Here is a 17303-nt window from a genome sequence, read left to right as displayed (position 1 = left end):
TCACTATTTCTTATGACCATGGCTGACCATCCACTTCCATGTCTTCTTCTCACAACATTATCATATCCCTTGATATTGGTATTTAGAAATCTGTCAATTGTAGAATCATAGAATCCCTACAGTGTGGAAGTAGACCATTCGGCTCATTGAGTCCACACCGACTCTCTGAAGCGCATCCCACTCAGACCCAACCCCTACTGTATCGCAGTAACTCTGCATTTCCCATGGCCAATGCCCCTAACCTCCATATCTATACAAACACAACTGATTGAGCCTCCACTCTCCTCTGGATAGCAAATTCCAAAGGCTCACAATTCTTTAAGTAAAACAAAACTCCTCATCCTGCTCCTAAGTTGTTTCCTACTTTTTGTGAAATTGTGTCCCTGATTTTAGACTGCCCAAGGAGCCCCCAAGATATCAAGCTTAAGTGTCCATTGTTCTCCATATTTTTCTCCCTCTCTGGGAATGACATTGGCTATCTTCCAATCTGCAGGAGCCATTCTGGAAATAATCGAATTTGGGAAGATGATCACCAATTTGTTCATTATGTCCGTAGGTACCTCTGTCGAAATTCTAAGATGTAAAATATTCAGGCACCGGGGACTTTTAGCCTTTAAGCCCGATAATTTCTGTAGCACAGACTTTTTTTCCTTCAATTCCTCATTCTCCCTCCTCCCTTGGTATTCCTTATTCTGTAAGATGCATTGTATCTTCCTCAGTGAAGACAGATACAAATTTGCCATTTTGGTTCTCTGGTGTTTTTTGCTTTTCCCCCATGGTAAATTCTCATGGCTTTGCCTGCAGTGATCCCACTTTTGTCTTGGCCAAACATTTCCTTTTCACTGAATTGGAGAAATGTTTGCATCCCATTGTTACGTTGTATGTTAGTTAATACGCTCATTCTCCCTTACTTTACCAGTCCTCAGTCCTTCTTTGCGATATTCTAAATCCTCCCAAACCACATGTTTATTACAATTTCAGACAACATCCTCAGTCTTTTATTTAACCTATTCTTAACCCACTTCGTTAGCCGGATTTGACTAATTTTTAGCAGGTTTTGCACCTTGAAAGAATATCTAGTTGCTGTAAACTGTGTAATGATCCAATGCCTATAGACTGTACTTCCTAATTTATTTCCCAGTCACCCTCAATCAATTTGCTTTCATAATTTCCTTAGTTCAAATTTAATACCTTGGCTTCTGATTGAACTACATCACTGCACACATAATGTAAAATGTTAGTTAAATTCAGGGCATCCCTTTTAAGAATCATAGGATGATAAAGCACAGAAGAAAACCATTTGGCTCAATGGTCAATGCTGGCTTTTTTGAAGATCAATCCAGTTAATCCCTGTCTCCCAGCCTCTCTCTCTCTTTCTTCATTTTTAAAAAAAAATTCCAAGTATTTATATAGTTTTCTTTTGAAGGCCAGTGTTGAACTGTTTTGCACCAAGTTATTAAACAGTGTATTCCAAATTCCAAATAAATATTTCACAAAAATTACTTTTCGCGTGTTGCCTATGGATCCTTTGCTGATCAGTTACAGCAAGTGTAAAGAAGCAGATGATTGGCTCATGAATAAAACTCCATTCTGCAGTTAAAGCAAGTTAAACATTTTTGGAGAATGCCTGAGTTGGAAAATGATTGCCAGAACTTCAAGTCACAGTTGACCAATTTGACCCGCAGTGACTGATTGGACGACAAGGCATGTTGTGGCATTGTGGGTTTCAGAAAACATCCATACTGCATCGCCTGAGGGAGCTGGAGTGGGATGGGAGCAGGGCTTTTGGATGTGGGAAACATGTTCAGAAATCCATTTGTCGGTGCACCAGGTGAAATCTGGGAAGAAGGCTCTTATTTATGGTGTTACATTTTCCCGTCATGCCAAACATCATGGAACATCATTTATCTGTGCAATGTCATTTTTCATCTATATTACAGTTCAATCCTGCCCTGCAAATTTGCACAGAAAACTGTCTGTGCGCTACACAGTTATTGCACACAGGAACTGAATGGGCTGTGCGTGTGCTTCATGAGGACAGTGTGACAATGAGACACAAATGAACAGTAACAAAGCTGTCAGTGCTCAGATTAAATACTTCTCTTTCTGATTTTAGCACAAGTTGATTTTCTCACCTGTCCTTTTATGGTGGCAGGAAGAGAGAGTGATCTTTTAATAAACAATTAGCCCCGAACAGATGAATAAATTCATCCTCTGTCTTTATATCATTGGACACAATAACTTGACCTCCCATTGAATTCACATTGATAGTGTTTATAATCATTTATAGGATGTTGGGTGTCACTGGTTTTGTCTGGCATTTTTTGCCTATTCCTAACTGCCCTTTGAAAGTGGTATAAATAGGAAGAATATAGTTCTCTTTCTGTTATACGTTTGAGAAATTTACCAACATATTCACTCATCTATCTTCTTCAATAATCATAGAGTGTGAGGTCATCCTGAGGTCATCAGCTTTTGCTGTCTTAAATGCAAGTTCTTTCATTGTCTTTTGTGAAAAAGAATTTAGAAATGTCAATTCCTGATACAATACTGTCCCTAAATGTGCACCAGTCACAATATCATTGAAATAGAGAAATGTAAGACTGCTTAACGTACCACGAGAGCCAGCAGTGAAACAGATCGATTAGCTTATACATCCTCACACTCTGCTCACTGTAAAAACTCCATTCCACTCTCCCAGTTTCTTTCTCCATCACATCTGTTGTCATAATGGTACTACTATCTGCAGCAGGCTTCAGAAATGCTGACCTTTTCTCCTCAACCGAGGATTCCCACTACTGGCTGACAGGACCCTCAGCCATGCTCCAACTGTTTCCCATACTTCGGCTCTCACCCGTTCTCTTCCCTCCCACCACACTGATAGGGTTCCCTTGGCCCTCACATTCTGCCCCACCAGCATCCATATCCAAAAGATCATTAACCGCCATTTCTGCTACCTTCAGAGAGATGCCACCACCAGAAACATATTTCCTTCCTCTTCCTGTCCCTTTATAGTATTGCACAGGGACTGTTCCTTCTGGGACAGTCTGGTCTATGACTCCTCCCAACATCTCCCTACACCCTCATAGCCCATTGCCCTGCAATTGCAGAAGGTGTAACACCTGCCCATTTACTTCCTCCCTCCTCACAAGCCAATGCCCCAGACATACCTTCCAGGTGAAGCAGTAACTTATCTCCATTTCACTCAATCTAGTTGACTGTATTCACTGCTCACATTGTGGTCTACTCTACATCGGGGAAACGAAACACACACTGGGAGTATGTTTTACAGAACACCTACAAAAGTGAACCGAAGCTTCCAGTCACCCGCCATTTTAACATACCACCGTGTTTCTTGGTCAACATCTGAGTTTTGGGTTTGCTGCTCTAGTGAAGCTCAATTCTGGAAGAACAGATTCTGATTTTATGCCTGGAACCCTCCAGGCTTCAATTCAGGACTCAGTATCAAGTACAGTAACTTTAGAGCCTGAACACTTTCTTCCATTTCCATTATCCACTCTATACCCCAGGCCTTGTCATCACATGTGCTGCTGTTCATACAGCCAACCCATTTTAATCTATTATTGTCTACATTAACAGCTTTCGTCCTCATCATTTTCCATCTCTTTCTTTACCTAACTGTCTCCATCTGGGCTCCATCCCCATTTACCCTCTTACTCCTTTACACCACTCCTAACCACCCCCTCCACCTGTTGGTTTCAGCATATATATCACCTCTTTTTAGCTACTACTCGTTCTGATGAAGTGTTACTGGATCCAAAACGTTGACTCTGCTTTCTGTCCACACACCCTGCCAGACCTGCTGAGTTTCTCCAGCAATTTCTATTTTAGTTTGAAATAAATAAATTGTCCCACTACCTACATTACAACATCAACAAAGGCACATGATTGGCTCTAAAGTGTTTTGGGACATCCTAAGATCACAATACGTGTTATATAAATGTCTTCCTTTTGCCTGAATGGACAAGAGACTCCGTTTTTAATATCTTGATGTTGTACAAAGACTAGAACTGAGTTGCACATTGTATGTTTGCAATACTCACAATAGTTCTGCAATGAGGTCCTGTCAATTATACAATGAGATGAGCTTAGGGCTTGGATCGGTACCTGGGAGTATGATGTTCTTGCTATTACTGAGACTTGGTTGAGGGAAGGGCATGACTGGCAACTAGTTGTCCCAGGATATCGATGCTTCAGATGGGATAGAAAGGGAGGTAAAAGGGGTGGAGGAGTTGCAGTAATGGTCAAAGACGATATCACAGCCCCACTGAGGGAGGGCCCCATGGAATAGTCAAGCAGTGAGGCAGTTTGGGTAGAACTCAGAAACAGGAAGGATGCAGTAACAATGCTGGGGCTGTACTACAGGCCTCCCAACAGCGAGCGTGAGATAGAGGTACAAATATGTAAACAGATAATGGAAAGGTGTAGGAGAAACAGGGTGGTGGTGATGGGAGATTTTAATTTTCCCAACATTGACTGGGATTCACTCAGTGTAAGGGGTCAAGATGAAGCAGAATTTGTAGGGTGTGTCCAGGAGGGTTTTCTAGAGCAGTATGTACGTAGTCCCACTCAGGAAGGGGCCATACTGGACCTGGCGCTGAGGAATGAACCCGGCCAGGTGGTTCATATTACAGTAGGGGACTACTTTGGAAATAGCGACCAAAGTTCCGTAAGTTTTACAATATTCATGGACAAGGATAGGAGTGGTCCTAAAGGAAGAGTACTAAACTGGGGGAAGGCCGACTATACCAAGATTCGGCGGGATCGGAGGAATGTAGATTGGGAGAAACTGTTTGAAGGTAAATCCACATTTGATATGTGGGAGGCCTTTAAGGAGAGGTTGATTAGTATGCAGGAGAGACATGTTCGTGTGAAAATGAGGGATAGAAATGGCAAGATTAGGGAACCATGGGTGACAGGTGAAATTATGAGACTAGCCAAGAGAAAAAAGGAAGCATACATGATGTCTAGGTGACTGAAGACAGACGAAGCTTTGCAAGAATATCAGGAATGTAGAGCGAATCTGAAACGAGGGATTAAGAGGGCTAAGAGAGAACATGAGATATTGCTGGCAAACATGGTTAAGGAAAATCCCAAAGCCTTTTATTCATATATAAAGAGCAAGAGGGTAACTAGAGAAAGGATTGGCCCACTTAAGGACAAAGAAGGAAAGTTATGCGCTGAGTCAGAGAAAATGGGTGACATTCTTAACAAGCACTTTGCATTGGTATTCACCAAGGAGCTGGACATGACGGATGTTGAGGTTAGGGATAGATGTTTGCTTAGTCTAGGTCAAGTTGACATAAGGAAGGAGGAGGTGTTAGGTATCCTAAAAGACATTAAGGTGGACAAGTCCCCAGGACCAGATGGGATCTATCCCAGGTTGCTGAGGGAAGTGAGAGAGGAAATAGCCGGGGCCTTAACAGATATCTTTGCAGCGTCCTTAGACACAGGTGAGGTCCCAGAGGACTGGAGACTTGCTAATGTTGTCCCCTTGTTTAAGAAGGGCAGCAAGGATAATCCAGGTAATTATCGACCGGTGAGCCTGACGTCAGTGGTAGGGAAGCTACTGGAGAAGATACTGAAGGATAGGATCTATTCCCATTTGGAAGACAATGGGCTTCTCAGTAATGGTTTTGTGCAGGGAAGGTCATGTCTTACCAACTTAATAGAATTCTTTGAGGACGTGACAAAGTTGATTGATGAGGGAAAGGCTGTAGATGTCAGATACATGGACTTCAGTAAGGCATTTGATAAGGTTCCCCATGGCAGGCTGATGGAGAAAGTGAAGTCACATGGGGTCCAGGGTGTGCTAGCTAGATGGATAAAAAAACTGGCTAGGCAACAGGAGACAGAGGGTTGTAGTAGAAGGGAGTTTCTCAAATTGGAGACCTGTGACCAGTGGTGTTCCACAGGGATCTGTGTTGGTACCGCTGTTGTTTGTGATATATGTAAACGATCTGCAGGAAGGTGGAGGTGGTCTGATCAGCGAGTTTGCTGATGACACTAAGTTTGGAGGAGTAGTGAAGGGGACTGTCAGAGGTTACAGCAGAATATAGATAGACTGGAGAGTTGGGCAGATAAATGGCAGATGGAGTTCAATCCGGGCAGATGCGAGGTGATGCATTTTGGAAGATCAAATTCAAGGGCGAACTGTACAGTAAATGGAAAAGTCCTGGGGAAAATTGATGAACAGAGAGATTTGGGTGTTCAGGTCCATTATTCCCTGAAGGTGACAACACAGGTCAATAGGGTGGTCAAAAAGGCATATGGCACGCTTTCCTTCATTGGGCGGGGTATTGAGTACAAGAGTTGGCAGGACATGTTGCAGTTGTATAGGACTTTGGTTCAGCCACATTTGGAGTACTGTGTACAGTTCTGGTCGCCACATTACCAAATGGATGTGGATGCTTTGGAGAGGGTGCAGAGGAGGTTCACCAGGATGTTGCCTGGTATGGAGGGTGCTATCTATGAAGAGAGATTGAGTAGATCAGGATTATTTTCATTAGAAAGACGGAGATTGAGGGGGGACCTGATTGAGGTCTACAAAATCATGAGGGGTATAGACAGTGTGGATAGCAAAAAGCTTTTTCCCAGAGTGGGGGACTCAATTACTAGGGGTCATGAGTTCAAAGTGAGAGGAGGAAAGTTTATGGGAGATATACGTGGAAAGTTCTTTACACAGAGGGTGGTGGGTGCCTGGAACGCGTTGACAGCGGAGGTGGTAGACGCAGACACGTTAGCGTCTTTTAAGATATATTTGGACAGGTACATGGATGGGCAGGGAGCAAATGGACACAGACCGTTAGAAAATAGATGACAGGTGAGACAGAGGATCTTGATCGGCGCAGGCTTGGAGGGCCGAAGGGCCTGTTCCTGTGCTGTAGGTTTCTTTGTTCTTTGTTCTTTGAGATACATACCACAGAATATTATTAATCATTGCAGAATTGTTGCATGCATCGCAATAAAATCTTTCTCAGTTCTTTCTCTGTAGTGATTCTAGTGATTAAATATTTAACTTGCTCTTGGAGAATAGAGACAGTGGTTTGAGAGTGTGTTTGTTGCTAAACCTGCGTAGGGGTTGATTCATGTTGATCTTCAAACTCAGTCCGTTATAAAATCATAAAATATTATGGCACAGAATCTTCTGGCTCATCACGGTTACATTGGTTCTCAAAGTACTTTCTTTTAAAGATAAAATTTTTGGGGAATGTGCACATTCCTGGTAAGGTCACCATTTATTTACAATGAAAATGTCAATTTATACAGATTGTCCTACCCTTTCCAAACATTTTTTCAAAGGTTTCCTGTTATTATCCCCTTTCTTTTTAAAGACCATGGATTCTTCTTCCATCCCTGTTTCCTGTGAAGTATTTGAGGTCCTCACAACATAATTTAAAAGTCCCTCAAACTCTCCCTTCTCCTGGAATATAAAACAATTGTTAAGAGATTAGCCAGTGTTTTATTTTCTAATTGAAAATATTGGCTTCTCCAAAGTACATGCACTAAATCACATAATTCTGCTGCTCACTAAAGTGCCAGAACCCCATTGAAAAATGTTTTTCACCACCCGAAGTGCAGCACTTGAAAAGTCAGTCTGGATCAAATGCTTACTCCAGCCCCCGCTATCGCATAAATACTGCTTCCTCCAGACTTCGCGTCAGCTCTGATGAGGAGCCATCTGGAATGGGTACCCTATGAACACAGTCCGCCGATTCCTCAGCAATAAACCCAAACAAACAGACAAATCGGGCTCAGAAACCATAACCACTCTCCCCTACATCAAAGACATTTCCGAAATGACTACCAGACTACTCGCACCTCTTGGCATCAGGATAGCCCACAAACCCACCAACACACTAAAACAGCAGCTAATGAACTTAAAAGGCCCTATACAGACAACAAATAAAACGAACATCATCTACAAAATACCTTGCAAGAACTGTGACAAACACTCCATTGGACAACTGGCAGAAAGCTAGCCACCAGGATACATGAACATCAACTAGCCACAAAACGACATGACCCACTATCACTCGTATCCTTACACACAGATGAGGAAGGACACCATTTTGATTGGGACAACACATCCATCCTAGGACAAGCCAAATAGAGACACACACGAGAATTCCTAGAAGCATGGCATTCCAACCGGAATGCCATCAACAAACATATTGATTTGGAGCCAATCTACCATCCCCTGAGAAAAAGAACAGGAAATGACATCACCAATGCAGGAAATGACATCACCAACCCAAGGAAACCTAACCAGATAAATAGAAAGCGGGACATAACACCAGCGCTTCGTCGGAGGCTCACCGATGATGTTACCTAGTATGGTGACAAAATGTCTGAAAACGAACCTTCCAGCTCAGTGAGCAAACTCACATCCAGAACCTCAACCTGAGCTACAAATCTTCTCAAAACTCGCGAGGAGTCATCTAGATTCGAAATGTTAACTTGTTCTATTTTCATGGATGTTGCCCAACTTGTTGTGATTTACAGCATTTTTTGTTTTCAGTACAGATCCCAGCATCTGCAGAAATTTGCTTCCACATTTATGGGTCCTGTATGTTTACATTCAGGTTGACCAAATAGATGGCCAGGAACTCATAAATGAGTTCATGATAGTTTACTAAGTCTATGAAGAAAATTCTTACTATCCAGGAGAAAACAATCTACTTGAATGGCATCACATCCACAAATATTCATTGCCTGTCGCACTGACACTCAGTAGCAGCAGTACATAGAATCTACAAGACACATTACAGATGCGTGATAGCACCTCCCAAATCTATAACCACATCCAGCTAGAAGGATAAGGGCAGCAAATATATGGGAACACCACCATCTCCGAATTTCCCTCCATGGCATGCACTATCCAGACTTGAAAATATATTGTCATTCCTTCTGTGTCATTGGGTTAAAATCCTGGAACTATGTCTAACCCTAACCCTAACTCCTTCCTTAAGACTCTGTGGGTCTACCAAACATGGACTGCTGTAGTTCAAGAAGGTGGCTCACCATCACCTTCTCAGGGGTACTTTCTTGTGGGATGCAGGCATTGTTGGCTGGGCCAGGATGTATTGTCCATCTCTAGCTGCACTTGAGAAGGTGGTAGTGAGTTGTTTTTAACTGCTGCAATCTGTGTGCTGCAGGCAGACTCACAATGATGTTAGAGAGGGAGTTCCATGATTTTGCCCCAGTGACAGAGAAGATACGCTAATATATTTCCATGTCAGGACGGTGAGTAGCCTGGGGAGAACTTGCATTGATGGTGTTCCCACCATGGGCAATAAATGCAGACCATGATCCACAAGATGCAAAGACCAAAAAACATACGACCTGTGACACATGTGAGAGTGGTTTATTAATCCTGGAGGAGAAGTGGACAGATGGCTTGGTGTTGATCTCTGTAGCTTGTCACGGCAGCTGTCTGCTCAGTTTTCAAAGTGTTAGAAAAACCTTGGCCAGGAATGATGATGCTGTGGGTTTAAGAGACTATTTAAAACGATGTTTTAAAACAGAGGTGTGAAGCTGCCTATTGAAGATGTGGAAACAGCTTGGGTGGCTTTGTGTTTTTTTTTTGTAAAAGCTGAAACAATAGAAGCAGCCTGGCTGGTTGTGACTAGCTCTCACAGACCAGGATTTAAAGCTTCTGGTCTTTTAGCTTTCAGCAGTTTTTGTTGGCACTTCAACAGGGTAGAAGCTGCTGAAGTTTTGGAAACACAGACACTTTCTTTTCCCTTTCATGGTTGCAACTAGAAGTTAAGTATTCTCTCTGTTGCTGGGTTACCTTTTGAGACAAATCTGTTTTCCTGAATTTGCCTTTTTGGCAAGGGGTGTGTTTGTGGGGAGTTACCATATTGAAACAGTTATTTAGTAAGTGTTTTTGTATCTATTATTCAGTTAAGTTTTCCAATAAAGTTATTCTAAGTTCTTCCTTCTTTTGTTGTATCTTATCTATAGTGTTTAAATAAATTGTTTTGCTTAATATTGGGTAGATGACCGTTCGAATTTCATCCGGAATACAGCATGTTACATTTGCTATTAAAATAAGAAAAAGTCAGGGTCCAGGCTATCATCTCAAAATATTTTGAGGAGGTCTTGTCTGGTCCACAACAGTGGTCTTCATCCAGCTGAGGGTCAAACAATTGCCCCATGAGGATTGCCTCCTACCTCTGAGCATATATTAGCATATATTATTTTGAGAAGATGTTTGAGCATCCTACACCGACCATTTGTTCGAATACCTCTGGCCAATTATGCCAGGACAAGCCTCCAAAGTGTATTCTCTTCTGTTCATCACTTTAAACATGAGGTTTTCTTTTAGTCTCCTCATTCTGGGAGGTATTGTAAGCCTTTACTCGAAAAAATATTGTCGCTTGTTCCTGTCACTGGGTTAAAATCCTGGAAATTACGTAGAGATGGAAAGGCACAAGCCTTGTCAGCTAGGAATGTTATTATGTAAGTCCACAACAAGGAATCCTTAGAATGTCTATGGATTGTTTTCTCATTTTTCTAGGGAGAAGAGAATTAATCTTTCTGCCAGGTGGCTTCATACCGTGCTTCCAGTTCCATAAGGATCACATTTTATCTGACCCAACCTGAACCCAAAAAAACCCAACTCAGCCCTGGGAATTCTATTCACAGAGTCAAGGCTTCTCCTGAAGGAGGAATCAGTCCCTTCATAACCCTCCCTTGCTCCTCTGAAGGTAATTAACGTCAGAGGCCATAATAACCTTGGTAGGCCAGTTTGCACAGAATGTGTTCAAAGTGCAAGGTAGTGTGCAAGGTAGCGTGCAGGGTGTGGCTAATTCTGACCAGGTGGCAAAATAAACTTGCTCACCAAGGAGCTGTTTCAGGTCAGAGTCTAATTAAGAATCCATTCCACTGGCAATCCCAGTTCAAGGAGCAATGTAATCCAAAAGCAGGCTCTCTACTTATTTTGCTGCTGTGCATACCGCCCCACAGGTCACTGCATTGGCCCCTTGGACCACAGGAGCAAAGAGAGCTCTGTAATACCAACTCACTATTGATGGCACCAATGCTCTCCCACTCACTGTTGCCCAAAAGAACGGTAAAAACACTTCTGTTCCTGGAAGGATCAAAGGGAACAATGATAGGGTTTGTGATTGGGAGGGTGGAATATGTGATGATTTAGGTAAGGGGTCAGTGGCAAGTTTGTTCATAAGATCTGAGCATCACTGGCTAGGACAACATTTGTTACACATCCCTAATAGCCCAGAGCTATAAAGTGAGAAGCAACATTGCTAACAGTGACTTGAACTGCATACATTTTAATGTTGCACTGGGTCAAAATTGGATGGCCACTTGACAGAAATGGGTATTTTCTAACCAATTTGATTTGTGATGCTAGCATACACCTCAAGAATAGGAAGGAACTTGAAGCTACGGCACCTAACTCAGAGGTAGGAATACTACCACTATGCCACAAGAACCCCGTATAAAGAAACGAAACCTGCACAGCTACAAGATAGAGGGGGGAAATAGGTCTCACCCGTTCTGAGTTCAAGTATTATTTCAGAATCCTTTCTGTGGTAGACTCGCCCAATATTGGCTCAATAAACTATCATTCACCTGTACCTTAAAGCTTCTGAGATAAATTTGTAAAAGAATCTACCACAACAGCACTCAGACTCAGATTCACTCAGGATGCAGAATGGCGTAGAGCCATAACTGACCTGGAAGCCTTATCTGGGAATGGAATGGGAAGATGACTCTGGACCACACTGAGAAAGACAAAGCAATGGGGTTTAGTCAGGGATGGGAACAAAGTACAGTCTTCAGGACATAGGATAGCACCGGGGAAGGTAGAGAGTAACTGATACCCTGTCACTTTTAGAATGTGTGATGAACAATGGAGTTGTCGTGATATGGTAGTGTCCTTACTATTGGGCCAACAGGTCTGTATTCGAGTGATGCCTGCAATGGAGAATGGGCACTGACACATCTTAAATGGTGAAATTAAAAAGATGCAGAGATAATGGGAACTGCAGATGCTGGAGAATCCAAGATAATAGAGTGTGGAGCTGGATGAACGCAGCAGGCCAAGCAGCATCTCAGGAGCACAAAAGCTCACGTTTCAGGCCTAGACCCTCTCTGATGAAGGTTCTAGGCCCGAACCATCAGCTTTTGTGCTCCTGAGATGCTGCTTGGCCTGCTGTGTTCATCCAGCTTCACACTCTATTATATTATAAAGATACAGGTAGTTTTCTATAATCTAAGAAGACATCTGACTCAGAGAGAAAGAGATAATGGGAACTGCAGATGCTGGAGAATCCAAGATAATAAAGTGTGAAGCTGGATGAACACAGCAGGCCAAGCAGCATCTCAGGAGCACAAGTGCCGACGTTTCGGGCCTAGACCCTTCATCAGAGAGGGGGATGTGGAGAGGGTTCTAGAATAAATAGGGAGAGAGGGGTGGCGGACCGAAGATGGAGAGAACAGAAAATAGGTGGAAAGGAGAGTATAGGTGGGGAGGTAGGGAGGGGATAGGTCACTCCAGGGAAGACGGACAGGTCAAGGAGGTGGGATGAGGTTAGTCAGTAGGAGATGGAGGTGTGGCTTGGGGTGGGAGGAAGGAATGGGTGAGAGGAAGAACAGGTTAGGGAAGCAGAGACAGGCTGGGCTGGTTTTGGGATGCAGTCGGGGGAGGGGATGAGCTGGGCTGGTTGTGTGGTGCAGTGGGGGGAGGGGACGAACTGGGCTGGTTTTGGGATGCGGTGGGGGAAGGGGAGATTTTGAAGCTGGTGAAGTCCACATTGATACCATTGAGCTGCAGGGTTCCCAAGCGGAATATGAGTTGCTGTTCCTGCAACCTTCGGGTGTCATCATTGTGGCACTGCAGGAGGCCCATGATGGACATGTCGGCTAAAGAATGGGAGGGGGAGTTAAAATGGTTTGCAACTGGGAGGTGCAGTTGTTAATTGTGGACCGAGTGGAGGTGTTCTGCAAAGCGGTCTCCAAGCCTCCATTTGGTTTCCCCAGTGTAGAGGAAGCCACACCGGGTACAATGGATACAGTATACCACATTGGCAGATGTGCAGGTGAACATCTGCTTAATATGGAAAGTCATCTTGGGGCCTGGGATGGGGGTGAGGGAGGAGGTGTGCGGGCAAGTGTAGCACTTCCTGCGGTTGCAGGGGAAGGTGCTGGGTGTGGTGGGGTTGGAGGGGAGTGTGGAGCGAACAAGGGAGTCACGGAGAGAGCGGTCTCTCCGGAAAGCAGACAAGGGTGGGGATGGAAAAATGTCTTGGGTGGTGTGGTCGGATTGTAGATGGTGGAAGTGTCGGAGAATGATGCATTGTATCCAGAGGTTGGTGGGGTGGTGTGTGAGAACGGGGGGATCCTCTGGGGGCGGTTGTGGCGGGGGCGGGGTGTGAGGGATGAGTTGCGGGAAATGCGGGCGTTCTTGACCACTGTGGGGGGAATGTTGTGGTCCTTGAAGAACTTGGACATCTGGGATGTGCGGGAGTGGAATGCCTCATCCTGGGAATAGATGCGGAGGAGGCGGAGGAATTGGGAATAGGGGATGGAATTTTTGCAGGAGGGTGGGTGGGAGGAGGTGTATTCTAGGTAGCTGTGGGAGTTGGTGGGCTTGAAATGGATATGTGTTTCTATCTGTTTACCTGAGATGGAGACTGAGAGGTCCAGGAAGGTGAGGGATGTGTTGGAGATGGCCCAGGTGAACTTGAGGTTGGTGTGGAAGGTGTTGGTGAAGTGGATGAACTGTTCGAGCTCCTCTGGGGAGCAAGAGGCGGCACCGATACAGTCATCAATGTAACGGAGGAACAGGTGGGGTTTGGGGCCAGTGTAGGTGCGGAAGAGAGACTGTTCCCCGTAACCTACAAAGAGGCAGGCATAGCTTGGGCCCATGCGGGTACCCAATGCCACCCCTTTGTCTGTAGGAAGTGGGAGGAATTGAAAGAGAAGTTGTTGAGGGTGAGGATGAGTTCGGCTAGGTGGATGAGAGTGTCGGTGGAGGGGGACTGTTCGGGCCTGCGGGACAGGAAGAAGCGGAGGGCCTTGTGGCCGTCTGCATGAGGAATACAGGTGTATAGGGACTGAACGTCCATGGTGAAAATGAGGTGTTGGGGGCCAGGGAATTGGAAGTCCTGGAGGAGGTGGAGGGCGTGGGTGGTGTCACGGACGTAGGTGGGGGATTCCTGAACCAAAGGGGAGAAAATGAAGTCCTGATAGCTGGAGATGAGTTCGGTGGGGCAGGAACAGGCTGAGAAAATGGGTGGACCAGGGCAGGCAGGTTTGTGGATTTTGGGAAGGAGATAGAAACGGGCCGTGCGGGGTTGGGGAACAATGAGGTTGGAGGCTCTGGGTGTGACTCAGAGAGAAAATTTGCTTTTTTAGCAAAAAGGAACTGCCTGTTCAAATAGGTCTCACCAATTACAGAGAGCTAGCATGTACCTGATTGGTTCCTCCTGTGCCCTAATTCCTATGCTTCTTTCGAAATTGTTCCTTCGTAAGTACATTATAAAATGTATTAGCCGATACATTTGCCTATCCTCCAAAACCTGGCGATATTTACTGCAATATTACTTTTACGAACTATCGCCCATGATTTGTCTGAATCTGATGTAGGAATGGATTTGCTTTTGGCCTTTACTCTCTCATCTTGTTCTACTAAATCTTCTCTTGTTTTACGCAATTCCCTTCACATATCCAGATATCTGTACCATTCTTATAATCCCTGTCTACCAGGAATTGCCAATGTTTTTTGCTTAATATTGATGTTTACTCATTTCCTCATCAGGATCCTCATCAGTGGCAGCAATGTATCGAGATTACGGAAATCAACGCATTCCGGATTATGATGAAAACTACTCCCGGAACAAGTATGTCTCTGATCTTACATTTAATAAGCATTGCTAATAATTATAATTTCTCTCAGGTACTGTGGTGCAGTGTCATTTATAATTTGAGGGTGAGGCTTGACGATATGAGTTCAAATCCCACTGGAACAGAAAATCTTGGGTATGATATGAATTACCATAGGTTGATCCCACATCCACCTCAATTTGGGATTAGAATGAGGTAAAGAGTCTTAGTTTAACTTCGTAAGTAACAATCTTTTCAATCATTTAAGTGTCATTATTTGTTTACTCTAATTGAAAAAATGAGTAGTCGGGTTAAGAAGAAAATAATCTCAAACAGACTCACTTGAAATGCAGAATGGCATACAGCCAGAACTGACCCAAGAGCCTTATCTGAGAAAGACAAAACAATGGGCTTTAGGCAGGGATGGGAACAAAATGCAGGCATCAGAGAAGAGATAGGGCGGCACTGGGAAGATGGGGGTAACAGGCAGCCTGCCACTTTTAGAATGTGTGAAAGACAAGGTGTTTGTCTAAAACAGATAAGTTCTAAATTTCTGTAATGCACTGTCCATGTGACTTCCAATGTATAAATAGCTGATGAACCCTCTTGGAGTTAGAGTGCTTTCTTGGAATCCTTTCAGAGATAGACTCACCCAATGTTGGCTTGACAAACTATTGTTGATGTGTACCTTGAGGGTCCTGAGATTATTTCTAGAATAATCCACTGTAACAATGCCCTGACAGCTGGTCAAATTTAAAGCGGTCTTGTTGCATGATGGTATGGTCCTTATCTTTGGGTCAACAGGTCTGCATTCAAATGACACCTGCCATGGAGCATGTGTACTAACATGCCTTAATTGCTGGCTTTAAAAGGATACAGGTATTTTGCTGCATGATCAAAAGGCATCTCTCCCAAAGAGACATTTTTTTGAAAAGAAAGAAAATCCTGTTCAATTTTGTTATGGCATAGCCATGAGAACTTGAGCCCAGGCCTTTCAGAGGTCAGAGATCAGAGGTCAGAGAACATTGCCACTGGAACACAAGAGCCTGGCACCAGACGGACAGTTTGTTACAGAGCTTGAGGGGCATTATACATGGGCCAATGAAGCTAGGGAGGCAGTTATCCAGGTGGTTTATGCATCTGCTATGGTGTCACTGAAGGGGTATGACTGATCTGGAATTAACATTACTACAACTGAAGTATGGCAAGAAGGGACCAGGGTACCGTAAGGCTATTCTCTTGTTAGACAGAGATGGCTGCTGGCGCATTTAACCTGAGGGTCATCATGTTTCATGTGGGGTGTGAGGTTGAAAAAAACAAGACCTTCATGGTAACCTCACATTGTGAGAATTTTACTCATGCCCTTAGTCTGAGTATGTAATATTAGGTTCAATGGAGAGTGTAGGAGGGCATGCCAGGAGCAGTGTCGGGCAATCTTGAAGATGAAGTTGAACCTGGTGAAGCTACCAAACAGGAATTCTTGCAAACCAAACAACATAAGCAGCAAGTGATAGAGCTAAGCGATCACACAACCAATGGATGAGGATGACCAATGGTGCAGGATGATTAAACAAGTCATTGGAGGAGGAGCCTCCACAAATATCCGCATCCTCAATGATGGAAGAGCCCAGCACACCAGTGCAAAAGATAAGACTGAAACATTTGCAGCAATCTTCAGCCAGAAGTGCCGAATGGATGATCCAACACAACCTCACCCAGTGATCCCTAGCATTGCAGATACCAGTCTTCAGCCAATTTGATTCACTCCACGTAATACCAAGAAATAGTTGAAGGCACTGGATACTGTAAAGGTTATGGGCCCTGACAACATTCCAGCAATAGTACTGAAGATCTGTGGCCCAGAACTTGCTGCTCCCAAGCCACATTTATCCAGTCTAGTTAGAAGCCTGACATCTGCCTGACAATGTGGAAAATTGCCCAAGTGCAACCTGCATACAAAAAGCAGGACAAATTCAACCCGGCCAATGACTACCCCATCAGTCTCCTCTCGATCATCAGTAAAGTGATGGAAGGTGTCTTCAACAGTGCTGTCATGCAGCATCTGCTTAGCAATAACCTGCTCGGTTACGCCTCGGTTGGGTTCCACCAGGGCCACTCAGTTCCTGACCTCAGTGTAACCTTTGTTCAAATTTGGATGAAAGAACCAAATTTCAGAGGTGAGATGAGAGTGATGGCCCTTGACATCAAGGCTGCTTATGCCCAGGTGTGATAATAAGGAGCCCTAGCAAAACTGGAATCAAAGGATATTGGGGGAAAACTGTTTGCTGGAGTCATACCTGGCACATAGGAAAATGGTTAGTGGAGGTCAATCATCTTAGATCCAGGACATTTCTTCATGAGGTCTTCAGGGTAGTGTCCAAGGCTCAACCATCTTCAGCTGTTTCATCAATGGCCTTCCCTCCATC

The 17303-nt window shown here is 44.1% G+C and overlaps 2 protein-coding genes across 3 annotated transcripts in view; one reads left to right on the top strand and one right to left on the bottom strand.

Annotated features, from left to right (window-relative positions):
* LOC125462747 (epidermal growth factor receptor kinase substrate 8-like protein 3) overlaps window positions 1-17303 on the top strand; it is an 87159-nt gene that overhangs the window by 10938 nt on the left and 58918 nt on the right. Inside the window, exon 2 of the mRNA XM_048553068.2 lies at window positions 14813-14894. Within this exon, the coding sequence (XP_048409025.2) occupies window positions 14833-14894 (62 nt within the window). The 5' untranslated portion in view covers window positions 14813-14832. The remainder of the gene's footprint in view (window positions 1-14812; window positions 14895-17303) is intronic.
* Window positions 1-17303, bottom strand: part of pik3c2b (phosphatidylinositol-4-phosphate 3-kinase, catalytic subunit type 2 beta) — a 218279-nt gene that overhangs the window by 189508 nt on the left and 11468 nt on the right. The window lies entirely within an intron of this gene.

Source organism: Stegostoma tigrinum, chromosome 21 (genome assembly GCF_030684315.1).
Source record: "Stegostoma tigrinum isolate sSteTig4 chromosome 21, sSteTig4.hap1, whole genome shotgun sequence".
NCBI lineage: Eukaryota > Metazoa > Chordata > Chondrichthyes > Orectolobiformes > Stegostomatidae > Stegostoma > Stegostoma tigrinum.
This window is presented reverse-complemented; position numbering and strand designations above follow the sequence as displayed.